Below are 12,883 nucleotides of genomic sequence, written 5' to 3'. Positions count from 1 at the left end.
CATTTCCTCACCAGGATCACGGGTGATCCAGTCCTTTTAAATAGTCCTTTTTCACTCCAGGAAAAAGGGAGAAAAATAATCTACATTCTAGGCTAAACTTCCCGTGATTTGGGTTATTTTTTTTTTCTGAATTTTTCCAGTCAGCCATCGACGCTGTGATGTTTTTGGTTGGAAATTGCATCGCCTCCTGTGCTTTTCCAGGGGATTCACACACAAACACACACGCACCAAAAGCAAGCTGCGAATTTATTTAACTAGCAAAGTTGGAAAGAAAATTAAATCCCGGTTTAGCCCACGGAGGACATTCTTTTTAACTGCTCCTTGGTTTAAAAGAAACCTTGGCCCCACACTCTTTCTGGATATTTTCCTTTTTTTTAACCCCAAACACACACACATACACACACGCTCCCAAAATCAGCCTGCAAGACAAAGAGTTCATTTTTCACTGAAACTTTTATTTTCCCCAGAAGTTTGGGGGGAAATCATGGGTCCAACTTTTAGGTTATTATTATTATTCCACTTGTTAAGGGAGTCCCTCCTTCCGCTCTACAAGTATAATTAATTCTATATATATATATATATAACACTGTGCGACTCAAACATATTTCTACGCTTCTCTCCGCTTCGAGTTGCGAGTTGCAAAAATAGCCCAGCGAAATTTTTCTCTCTGGCCTGCGTTTCCCCCAAACCCCAATATTTTTTTGGGGGGGGGGTCACTTTCCACATTCGTTCAGGAGTTTGTGGGTGCCTGTAAAAAAACGGCAGCAAGCTCGGATTTATTTTATTTTTGCCTTCAGATTCCCCCTTCCTCACTTGCTGGGAGAGCTATGGGGGTAGTGGCTACTCGCATCCAGGAAGGCCTTCCTCCGGGCGGTCTCCTTACCCACGCTGTGGTTCAGCCGTCTCAGGCGTTCCTGCGGAGGAAAACGGACGGCATTGTTAATTTGTGATTTATTTACTCGCTCGAGGCCCGTGCTTCGCTTACGAAACTACGTGGTGGGGGGGCTTAGTTTTCGGGGAGGAAAACAAAAGGGGGGAAAAAATTCTGCCTCTTGCCTTACTGGCATTCATCTGGCTAGCAGTCCTGTTCGGTGTGTGAGAGTGGAGGGCTGTTTGGAAACTGAAACAGTATTTGCTACGCTCAACTGTCCTAAAGCTGCTTGGTGCTCTGAAACGGAAACTCCTCTGCTTGTGTTTTTGCCTTTGGAAGAGGTTTCTTTCCAGGTGGGGAGGGGGAGTAGAACTCCTTAGCATCAGAGCGTGTTAATAATAATTAATAATAATTAATAATAATAATAATTAATAATAATAATAAAGGAAATGCTCTGAGGGTCATTTGGAAAAATCCTTTCTTAGTGAGCCCCTAGATTTTGTGGGTGGTATATTTTGCTTTTATATATATAGATGGAAGATAAAATTTTGTTTTGTAAAATATTTGCACCTAGTCCTCGACTTTCCTTCAGTGACTGTTCAGAGTTGAAACTGAAAAAGGCGACTTGTTTTTCGCACTTAATGACGGTTGCAGCGTCTCCCTCCCCGCCCCCATGGTCACGTGAACAAAACCCAAGAGGCTTGGCAACTGACTCGTATTTATGACAGTCCCAGGGCTCACCTTTTGCGACCTTAGGGTTGGCAAGCCAAGTCAATGGAGAATCCGGATTCACTTCACCGTGCGATTAACATTGATTCACTTAACGGCTGTCTTACTTAGCAACATAAACTTTGGGCTCAGTTCTGGGCATAAGTCAAGGACTACCTGTATTTTCATTTATTTCATAAAATGATGTAGGCCGCCAGGTAACCCTGGGCGGCTTACAATGCTTCAAACCCTCCCGCCCTCGATGGAAATTCACGAAGTCCTTGACTTAACGACCATAATGTTCACTTGTAATGGTGAGTCACCCTAAAGTAAGTCACAGATAAAGAGTTGGAAGGGACCTTAGAGGTCTTCTAGTCCAGCCCCCTGCTCAAGCAGGAGACCCTGTGCCATTCCAGACCAAATGGCTGCCCCATTTTATAACACATGTTTTTGTGGGGGTTGTTAAGTGAACCACTGCCGTGTTCACAGTTTTGCACTGAGCCAAACGACTGCTATCGACCGGTTTTATATATATATATATATATATATATATATATATATATATATATATATATATATATATATAAAAAGATGTAATTGGTCATTCGGTGGTCATAATGCACCCTACTTGTGACTTTTGAAGTTCCTTCACATCACAGAGGACTAGGAACTTCTTGGCTTTTCACACCATTTCAAAGCCCTCCGCTAAGTTGCTAGTCCTTTACAAGGAAGAGAAAAAAGAAATTCCCCTCATTTTGGCAGCTGCAAAACATTCACAAAGCACTAGGGGGGAAACTGCCGCCTCTATAAACCTGGTGGGTTTTTTTGGGGGGTGTCTCTGCCAGACTCCAATCCCCATCGTCCCCTGCCCCGTCAAAGCACCTGGGCGTTCTGCAGGATGTTGTTCACCAGGACGACCCTCCGCCGGGCGTTGAGCAACTTCTTGACGTAGGGATCCAAATCCAGGGCAACTTTCTGGTCCTCATTGATCCGGCAGAGCTCTGGGAGGGAAGGAGGGGGAAATTGTGGTGGGGGAGGGCTTCGAGGAGGGGGGGTGGGGTGGGGTGGAGCAAGGTGGGCAGACTTACCTGCCGCCAGGCTGTCGATGTGCTCCCGCAGCTCCACCTGGCTCTCCCTGTCGGAGAGACACGAAAGACGGCCTGAATTGGGTCTGGGGGGCCTTTTAACACCCCCCACCCACCCAAAGCTGCTGCACCTGACGGATTTCATCCCCCACCTGCCTGGCTTTGAAGTCAAGAAGCCCCTTGCCTTGCAGGGAAGCTGCACCGGACGGACGCCCACCTGTCTGGGAGCTGCCTAAAGACACACACACAGGGATGGCGTGGGTGGGTGGGCGTGTCCAGGGAAAGGGAACCTACACCTGACGGATTTCATCCCCTCCCTCACCTGCCTGGCTCTGAACGCAAAAGCCCACCCTGGCCTTAGAAACGAGGAAGCTGCACCAGATGGACACCTGCCTGCCTCTGAGCGCCTCCCTCCTTGCCTGGCGGTGTGTCCAGGTAAAGGAAAGCTGCACCTGGCGGATTTCAGACCCCTTCCTACCTGCCTGGCTTTGAATGCAAAAACGGGAAGCTGCACGGACACCGCCCGCCCGCTTACCGGACTGCGTGGACGTGGCTGTCCAGCTGCCCCACGGCTGGCCGCAGGAACTCCAGCAGCCCCTCGGCGAAGACGTCCCGGTCTACGGGCCCCGCCGGGCTGGAAAGGCCCGCCGTGGCCGCCATGACTGCTAATGTCTGCCGGAAGGATCTGCGCCCGCGCAGCAGGACGGGGAGGGTGGAGCGCGCCGGCGCAAGAGCCCCACCGGAAGAGGCGTCTCCTTGCCGAAAGGCAAGCTGGGAATTGGAGTCTTTCCGGATGTGTATAGGGGCGGGGTCAGATTCCCTTCCCCAGGGTGCTTTGATCTAATGACTCCTGCATATAGAATTCCCAAGGGCGCCTTGCGGAGGACAGAACAGAGTTGGAAGGGACCTTGTAGGTCATCTAGTCCAACCCCATTCCCCCGCAAAAAGGAGACCCTACCCCATTTTCTGGCAGGTGTAGGCAGTCCAGTCTCTTCCTTCTTGAAAGCTTCCAGGGATGGACACCCCGCCCCCCCCCACTTCTGAAGGCCAGAAGCTTTTATTGGAAACCCCGCAATAAAACTTTAATCGAAAGCCTTCCTAGATTTATTTTATAAATAAATCTTAATCAAGTATCCCGCTCATTTGCAAGATTATTAGTTTATCAAACTCGGTAAGCGGATAAAAGCAAAACCAGTCAAGTATTCCATTCTGTTCCTCCTCCCGTTAAAGCCAACATTTATTTTCCTTTTCTGTTAGAAAACCCAGAGACCAAACTTGAATAATCCTCTATTAAGAATGGATCCCACCTCCCCCTTAACATGCCTCCATCTGTGAATTGAGTCTAGCAGTGTGCATAGATTTATTCTATGATTTATACATTTATTCTATGATTTATATATTTATTCATAGATTTATACACACACTCCCTATACACCATCTTTTGATTGTGAGCTACTGGTGGCTCAAACGGGCAGCCGATAAATTTTTATAAATTAAATCCAATCCGGCCCAGCACAAAGAATGAAGCGTGGGGTGAGTGGAGCCCCTTCCGATCCCCAATCCCAAGGGCTGGTTCCCCACCCCACATCTTGGGGTTTGTTGATTTTTGCACAAAAGGATCACCTGGCTGGTGTGCCACAGACCCTGATTTGAGCTTCGGGTCGCAACGAAACAAGAGAATGTATGTGTGTTTGTGTGTGTGTCGTATTTCCAAAATTTAGCACGGAAGATGCTGGCAAGGACGCCCGAAGGCAACAAGCCATGCTAGGGCACCGAGGACATTCCTGAGCTGCCCCCCCCTCGAATTTTTTAAGCTCAAACTTTGAGCACCATTTGAGAACTTTGCTCTGTGCCAAGGAAAACGAGAGAGCCGGGTTTTGTTTTGAGCTGAACTGGCTCCGTACCCTCATTTCAGTACGAAACTATGTGGTTGGGCTTAGTTTTTAAGAGAGGAAAATAAGGGGGAGGAAATTCTGCCTCTGCCTACCAGCATCCATTGGGTATTCATCTGGCTAGCTTACTGAGTGTTGAGGGTTGTTTGGAAACTGAAACAGTATTTGCTAGGGGAGCACGAAGGAGACAGCGAGGAGCCTGGGCGAGGCTGAGCTCAACTGTTCTGGACTAAAGCTGCTTGGGGCTGCTGGGAAACTGGAACTCCTCTGCTTGTGTTTTGCATTGGGAAGAGATTTCTTTTCAGGTGGGAAGAGGGAGTAGAACTGCTTAGCATCAGAGCATAATAATAATTAATAATAATTAATAATAATAATAATAATAAATAATAATAATAAAATAATAATAATAATAATAATAATAATAATAATAATAATAATAATAAACTCAATAACCTGGTGCCTATGTGATAATGTCGGCTTCCTTTAGCCTTGATTGACAGATAATATAGGAAATACTCTAAATGCTCTGAGGGTCATTTGGAAAAATCCTTTCTTAGTGAGCCCCTAAAAGCCAAGAGGAACCTACGGGTCAAATTTAAAGTTTGTAGGCTGTACGGTTCTGGAGACTTTGGGATGATGCATTAAGTGAAACTTCACTGATATATATACATATATACATACATACATACACACATACACACACACACACACACACACACATTATAGACTTGTTTATTTAGCTGCCTATGGAAGTTGAGATATATGGGACATTTAGGGAACTACATAGGAAATTTAAAAGGAAAATCTCGGCAGACGGTGCCAGCCCCCAGCAGCACCCTGGATTCACCATTTGGAGGAGTCCTTGGCAATGGGCAACTTTTCTTTTGTGTGTGTTTGGGGGGGGGAGAAAGGAACAAAAACACACAATACAACACAAAGCACACACAGTCCACGTTTTCATTTCCCTGAAATTGTTCCTTACAGAAAACCAGGATGTTGCATGAGGCTGTTTCGGAACGGAGTCCACAAAACTGCGGTTAGCAAGGGGGGGGGGGGAGAAGAGGAAGAGCCACCGTCTCCTTGGCAACCCAAACCCATCAAATGTCCTCCTCCCCCAAAAAAATAAAATAAACCCACATTAGTTTCCTCGCCATTACAAACCACCAAAAAAAAAAAAAAAAAAAACCCCACCTCTCGGCTTCTCCTGGGGCCGTTTGGGTTCAAGAAAGTCAAATTTGGGGGGCTTATTTTTATTTATTTCATTTCTGGGGGGGGGAGGAAGAAGGATCCTGGGCTGGAGACCCCAACCCAGCCTGTCGGACCCAGGGAAGTGAGGGGAGGGTCTGGGATTCAGCCCCCTTCCTCCCCCAGGGCAAAAGAGGGCATTTGGGGGGAGAGGAAAGGGGGGGAGAGTTCCTGGGAGGGCTGCTTGGCTGACAGAAACGGGGGCCAACAGGAGCTGCTCAGGCACCCCAGACTCCTAGAAAGGGGTCTCTCCCCCGGACGCGCTTCGCACAACCAGGAGGGCCGAAACACAAAAAGGGAAGAAAACATTTCTACATTTTCGGCCTGGCGGGAGGAGCAGGTGGGTGTTCGTGGTCACCATGAGGGGACCAATCTATGACCCCCCAAAACCCAAGTGCCTCCCCCCAACAAGCATATCTCCCCCTCTCCCTTTTCCTCCAGTCTCAATCGTTGGTTTCCGGGTCTGTCTGAGCCATGTAAGCGTCCAGCTCGGCGTCTAGGTGTCCTTTCGTTTTCGACATGTAAGCATCCAGCTGGTTGTCCAACTGCTCCTTGGTCAGCGCCGGGCGAGTGATGCCTCTGCCTCGGCCTCGGCCTCTTCCACGGCCCCCAAAGCCGCCCTGGCCCGGCCAGCCATGCCGCGACCTTCGGAGGGGGGAAAAAGGCCAAAGGGGAACGGTTAGAGGGCTGCCAGGAAGTTGCAGGGGGAAGCATTAGATACCCAACCCAGGGCGGATAAAAACCAGGTGTTTTTTTTTTTTTCAATTTTAAAATCAGATTTTTAAAATTTAAATTGGGATATTTTTTTTAAAAAATTTAAATCAGATCTTTTAAAATGTAAATCGGACTTTTTTTTTTTTTTAATCGAATTGATTTTCATAAAAATGCTTTTGGAGTAAAAAAAAATATCAAATCGACTTCAAGGTAGTTTTCTATCTAAGAGAACGTCCGCAATGGAGTTTATTCAGCCGTGAAACAGGGGCTTCGTGATGTCGCCCGAGGCTGCGCATTCGGCAATATTGGGACAAGTCGGCGAGTCAATTCCCAATTTCACTGCTCCCCCGTTTGTGTGCCGACTATAAACGTTCGATTGATTGAGTCAAGGCTGGGTCAGAGGCAGAGCTGCTCTTTTAAAATTGTGATTTTAAATCGAGTTGATTTGTATGAGTGATTTAAATCGACTTGATCTCAGTCAAACCCACTTTGACCCCCCAGCCCCCCCCCACCGATCCCCGAGACACAGCCCCCCACACACACACCTCTGTCCTTCGGGTCCATTCCACTCACCTCTGCCGCCGAGGCCGCCCCGTCCCATGGCTCCTCGGCCCAGGCCGCCCCTGCCAGGCCCCGCCCGGCCTCTCATGCCTCCTCTCCTCAGCCCCATCCTGGGGCCGAGTCCCCGGCCTCCCCGAAGCAAACTATGTCCTGTAAGGGAGGGAGGGAGGGGGAGAAGGGTCAAATGCAGGAGATCTCTTTGGGGGGGGGATTAAAGCCAACTTGGCTTCTTGCTTGGAGCCCCCGCAGCGCGCACTCACCTCGCAGGGGGATTCCTCCGCGCAGCAGCCCCCGTGCGCCGCGTCCCCCGCGAGCCAGGGCGCCCCGGGCCAAGCCTCTCTGCCCCATCGGCAGCCCCCGTCCTCCGAAGGCCCCGCGAGCCAGGGCCGGCCGGCCTAAGCGTGCCTGGATGTTACTTTTCCCCAGACGCTGTTTCAGGCTCTTCTGGAAGAAGGGGAGGGTTAGGAGGAGGGGAAAGGCGGCGGGGACAAGCAAGAGAGTGTGCCAATGGCACCACCTGGGTGGGAGAACTACCTTACGTAACCTATCAGGCAGAAATTGGCATTATTAGCAGCATCACGGAGGGGGTGGAGAACAATATCACACGGCGGGGCTTTTGCCACAGGAAGACATCAGCTGTGGGAAACCTTCCTTCAGGGGCTCTTCATCCAGTTTGAGGGCCAACCGATGGCCCCGAAGACACTAGCTTTGCAGGCAGGCAGGTCTGGCTGGGGCCTCAGAGCATCCCACCTGTCCATCATCCAGGTCACAGTAAGGTGCTTTCCTTTTCTCTTCTTTTCTTTCCAAAAGGCAACTGGACCTTCCTTGGTGTGTGTGTTTTTTCCCCCCGTCTCTTTTGAATCCAATAAATCCTTCCCTTTCCTTACCAGGTCAGTTAGAACCGAAGCGAGTTTCTTGGATGAGAAGCGAAACGTTTTGCAAGGGGGAAAAAAGATAAAACAAGGAAGTCCAGATGCCTTTTGGGTGCCCCTTTGACACAGAGGATCCCGTCCCCAAAAGGAGAGGAAGAGAAGGAAAGAGATCTCAGCCCTAAGAATCACGAATGGCTTTGGCTGGAGAAGGAAGATCCCTTGGGGGGGGGGGGACGGGATCCACGTTAACCTTTCAAATTTGCCGACAGGGTGGAAAAGCATGAATGCCCCCGTCATGGCATTTGTGTCACTGCCACGTTACAAGACAAGCCCAGAGCCATGAAAACACAGCATTCTCTCTCTCTCTCTCTCTCTTTAAAAAACAAAACAACTATCATCAAACAAGGGATTGTTTCAAGCAAGGGAGATGCCAATGAACCAAACGGTCCGAAATGCCAAAGGGAAACAAAATCCCAGCATTGTTTTGGGGAGGGGACTCCACCTCTCTCTCTCTCTCTCTGGGCTCTTTTAATTTGATTTAATTCTCGTCCCAACAATTCCAGCAGGGCTTATGGAATAGTGGCTGCTTTCGTTCATTCTACACCTTAATGGCTCCTAGTTCTTGCCGTGAATTTGTAACCGGCCAATATTTCCAAAGAAGGAAAACTGCTAATAATTTTGCTAATAATAGTTTTGGCTAATAATCCAACCCGGTTTATTTCTGAGAGGAGAGGGGAGGCGAGGCCCGAACTTAAAAGCCCTGCGGGATGTGATCGGGGTGTCGGTCACGGGGGGGGGACGGGGGGACCAGAGGCTTTTGCCTTCCAAGCTTTCGGACTGGGATGCTGGAGCCCATCCTCCGTTTCACCCTCCAGGCCCTTCCCACCCCCTCCCCTCCCCTCCAGCTGCTGAGGGGGGGGTCTCCTCCTCCTCCTCCTCTACCGGCCTCACCTGCTTGAGCTTCAAGGCAGCCTGGACGGAAGGCCTGTTTTCCATCTGCTGGGCCAGCCTCCGGTTTCGGGCACTGGCCAATTGCTGCTGCTGCATTGTGGCGCGAATATTCACCGGGATCGGCTGTTTGTTCTTCAGCATATTAGTAAAGCTTCAAGGTCGAACAAAACGGGGTGTGTTTAAGCAAAACGGTTTCATTACAAACCCATTTCAAGCGGCATTTTCACAGCCCTCTCAGAGCAGGGTGTGGGGGTTGAACAGATGCATCCCACGTAATAAACGTAATAAACGTAATAAGGTGGTTACACAAACTCAAGATCCCGTTTAAAGCATAATGGGAACTTTTTTTTTTTCTTTTTGGTTTTCCTCATTTTTTCCACAGAGCGTGCAGGGGTGGGGGGGGGAAGAGGACGACACACACACACAAACACTCGAAAGGCGGGGATGGGAAAATCAGAGACAAGACAATGTCCGAATAAAACCAAGCGAAGGTGGGAAAGGGACAGAGCGAAGCAGGAATGGCGGTGGAAAGATGGGGAGGAAGGCTGAGAGGGGTCTGTCTGCGTAGACAAGGGAGGAAGGATTGGAGGGCGTTAAGAAAGGAACTGGTAGGTTGCTGGACAAAGCTACAACCCCCTAGACTAGGAGAAATGAAGAGGTAAAAGAATGGCGAACTCTGCAAGCCCCACCCCACCCCCTCCTCAAAGCCACCGTCTCAGTGTGCCGAAACCGGCATTGGGAGGAGAAGTATCCCAAAACCATAAACCTAGCTTACCCTTTTTTTTCTTTCCAAATTGGTTGGGCACCATTGCTGTCCATGCAGCACGATTAAATAAAAAAAAAAACACCAAGGCTTATTCATATTGATTATTCCCCGTTTGCTTCAGGATGTGAGTAATAAAGCCTTAAAAGTCTAAATAATAAAAGTGGAGTGCCAGCATGTTAACTCCCAATAAATCCTTTGGATGTTTTGGAAGTCTGGCTCGAGACTCGAGATTGGGGATATGGCCGGAGGCCTGACACCAGCCTTCATACAGGTAAATATTACCTGTAGATTTTTTTAAAAAACTACTAAAAAAAAAAATCTACTACCTGTAGACTTTTAAAACGACTGAGTTACGACACTCTCCTGCTGGACATTTAGGCCGACTAACCTAGGAATATAATTTGAACACAGAAGGGGAACGAAAAGCAAAAGATTCAGCCAACATTCGGACATTTGAACTCACGAGAGACACGGAGGAGGAGGAGGAAGAGGAGGAGGGAGCGCAGAGGAGAGGAAGCAGCAGGTGATGGAGCCAAGCACTTGCCTCTTACAAGGCCCCCAAGGAGCCTTCGGGCTGGTCAGAGCGGCCAGCTGCCTGCCTCTTACAGCACAGACCACACGAGGTCACGCGTGTCTGCCTTGGGCACAGCAGGAAGCCTCCCGCAGCTGCGGTGACATGCTACCACACTGCGGGCGTCATACCACACATCTCTAGAATATGAACACATGTGGAAGAAAAAAAAAGGAGGGCGCGAAGTTTCCTCAGGACACATCCCACCAACGCGACCGGGTTTTGTTTTTTTTGGTTGCCGGTTAGGCCGACACGTTTGCCCTTTCAACCTGGTGTACCACGGCGGGGCAACGGGGAGCTGCCCGCGTGGCTCTCGGGTGCCTCTGAGTAGATTTACAAGCATCGCAAAGACCGCTCCTGCTCTGGACACCAGACAGAGTGTACAAAACTAAAAAAAAAAAAAAAGAAGAAGAACGTAAAAAATAAAAAGATCTTATGAGTTGAAGGTGGCCGTTGGGTTCCTCACCGCTCGTTAAGAGACATCTTGCTGGTGCTCTTAAGCACGACTTTCGGCGCTGACTGTGCGGCCATCTCCGGTGCCCAGAACCTGCGCAAAAACAAAGGGAGAAGGATGTTACTCAAAGAGCCCGATTATTTACATTCCGCTTTTTGCAAAAATAATAATAATTCCAGGTGACGGACATATCCAAGACACCTTCTTCCTCCTATTTTCCTAACAACAACCCTGTGAGGTAAGTCCAGCCGAGAGGGAGGGATTGGCCCAAAGTTACCTAGGCGCTTTCATGCCTGAGGTGGGACTAGAATTCCCATTCTCCTGTTGTTTAGCCCAAAGACACCCAGTATCCATGCCTTAGGCAGGACTAGAATTCACCGTCTCCTGGTGATTGGGTGCTTTCCTAGTGTCTACCCCAAACTGGCTCCATTTTTTATTTTAACATTCTTGATGATTGCTTCCAGAAACTGACCAGCTGCCCACCAGAAGAACAGAATAAACTTTATTGTTGCTTTGAATTAATTGGCCTACATGAAAAATGAAATGGCATTGCATTAACAACTCTCCAAAAGGGTCGCCACCTCCAATTTTACACTATATAAACACGGCAAGAAATGAAGATGTATCGGAATATTATGTAATTTGGAATAGACTTTACTATGGGTGGGGACAGAAAGGAAGGGTTCAAGATTGAAAAGAATTGTTAAGAGGACACGTGTGATCGTGAGACTTAAATAACACTAAGTGTTGGAAGATGTAAATAAGGATGGATAAATGTGTGTATGTATGTATATATGTATGTAAGATCTATATTCTATTATATTTCACTAGAATTATGACCAAAAGTTATGTCAAAACGACTCCACCACATTCAATGTTTTTAATTGTTTAATAATAAATAAATAAATAAATGAAATATCGCTGCATAACAGGTCTCTAAAAGGGTCACCACCTCCAATTTTGCACTATATAAACACGGCGAGAGAAATAAATGCAAAAGTAGGTATGTAGCCACTTACATGAATCCCCAGATCTGGAGCCAGCAGCCACAGAAGCTCCTCAGACCACTGTGCCCCCCCCTCCACCAGCCTACCCTGCAGGGTTGTTTGTAATAGGGGAAATTTCAGGCAGCCTTGATGCAGAATCCAAAATGGGCTTTTAGAGGGGGCCCAATTGCTTGGGGAGGGGGTAAAACCCAAAATTGGAGTATCCCCCCAGTCTAAACACTCAGGTAAGGCCTCTCCCAGTCTGCCCCCCCCATAAGCAAAGCTAGACTACAACTCCCATCATCCCCAGGACAGGGGAGGCCTGCAATCCCCATAATACACAGATATCAACCCCCCCCCGCCAATTAAGCACCAGGTGGGGAGGGGGGGAAATGAGCGCCTGGGAGCAGCCCCGCCCCTCTCTACCGGAAGTGCCCGCCCCCACTTCCGGTAGGCCGCGTTTCGAGCCTGTCACGTGGGCCAACGGTCCCCGGAGAGCCCCCTCCGAATCCCAGACGGCCACCCCGCGGGTCCCTCACCGTCGGGGTCGAGGCTCGCCCGGTTTGTTTTGTGATTCTGCCGGCGGCTGCGACGGGAGGCTCCGTTCAGGCCTCGCCCGGCCGGCCCCGTCGGATGCCCTGAACGCCAAGATGGTGGCGGTGGTGGTTCTCCCCTTCACTTTATCCGACCCTCGAGAGCAGCACGACGCGCTCTCCGCTGCTACTACTGCTGCTGCTGCTCCGCCGTCGCCGGGGCTTCTCCGCGTCCCCGGCTCTCAAATCTCCCCTCAGAAAAAGCCCGGCAAAATGGCGCCGCCCAAGGCTTTTCTTTCTTCACAGTTCGCGCATGCGCCGGCGAGGGAAGGAAAAAATCGGCCCCGCCCCCTTGAAATGCGCAGGCGCAGAAGGAAGAAAAGCGACCGCTCGAGCGCGAGAAAGGGGCGGAGCCCCAAGAACGGCGCCGAGCGACGAATTAGTTCTTCGTTGTTAGCCGCCAAGGGGCGGAGCTTCATTTCTTCCGCGGAGTTCTCCATTCATCACGCGGATGACAGGCCGCGAGGGGGCGGTGCTTGACAATGTGGGCGGGGCGCCACGTTTTTATGAATGGGAGATTTTTATTTTTTTTCCCACTCCCCAAAAAAACAACTTTTTAGGGGCTAGTGGTCCCAAGTATGGAAAAGGATGTCGGTTTTTTCCATTTTTATTTT

At 49.4% G+C, this 12,883-nt stretch overlaps 2 protein-coding genes and 1 pseudogene across 2 annotated transcripts; all 3 read right to left on the bottom strand.

Moving 5' to 3' along the window:
* LOC148129538 (uncharacterized) overlaps positions 1-12,883 on the bottom strand; it is a 58,471-nt pseudogene that overhangs the window by 14,316 nt on the left and 31,272 nt on the right.
* On the bottom strand, positions 435-3,365 carry SNAPIN (SNAP associated protein). The gene is made up of 4 exons (XM_087943149.1): positions 3,200-3,365; positions 2,668-2,714; positions 2,462-2,580; positions 435-914 (listed from the first exon to the last, which is right to left on the bottom strand). The coding sequence occupies exons 1-4, from the start codon at positions 3,322-3,324 to the stop codon at positions 810-812; spliced, it is 396 nt and encodes a 131-aa protein (XP_087799275.1). The 5' UTR covers positions 3,325-3,365; the 3' UTR covers positions 435-809.
* On the bottom strand, positions 5,500-12,544 carry CHTOP (chromatin target of PRMT1). Its single transcript, XM_087943148.1, is given in 7 exon segments — positions 5,500-6,423; positions 6,426-6,446; positions 7,089-7,226; positions 7,337-7,520; positions 8,900-9,050; positions 10,703-10,783; positions 12,216-12,544. Coding segments are annotated over 6 exon segments (738 nt in total). The 5' UTR covers positions 10,768-10,783; positions 12,216-12,544; the 3' UTR covers positions 5,500-6,244.

The sequence above is a fragment of the Notechis scutatus genome, chromosome 14, assembly GCF_049901735.1.
Source record: "Notechis scutatus isolate UNSWTSFEM ecotype Mainland chromosome 14, rNotScu1.2, whole genome shotgun sequence".
Taxonomy (NCBI): domain Eukaryota; kingdom Metazoa; phylum Chordata; class Lepidosauria; order Squamata; family Elapidae; genus Notechis; species Notechis scutatus.
Note: the sequence above shows the minus strand (reverse complement) of the source record. Positions and strands in the feature narration are given on the sequence as shown.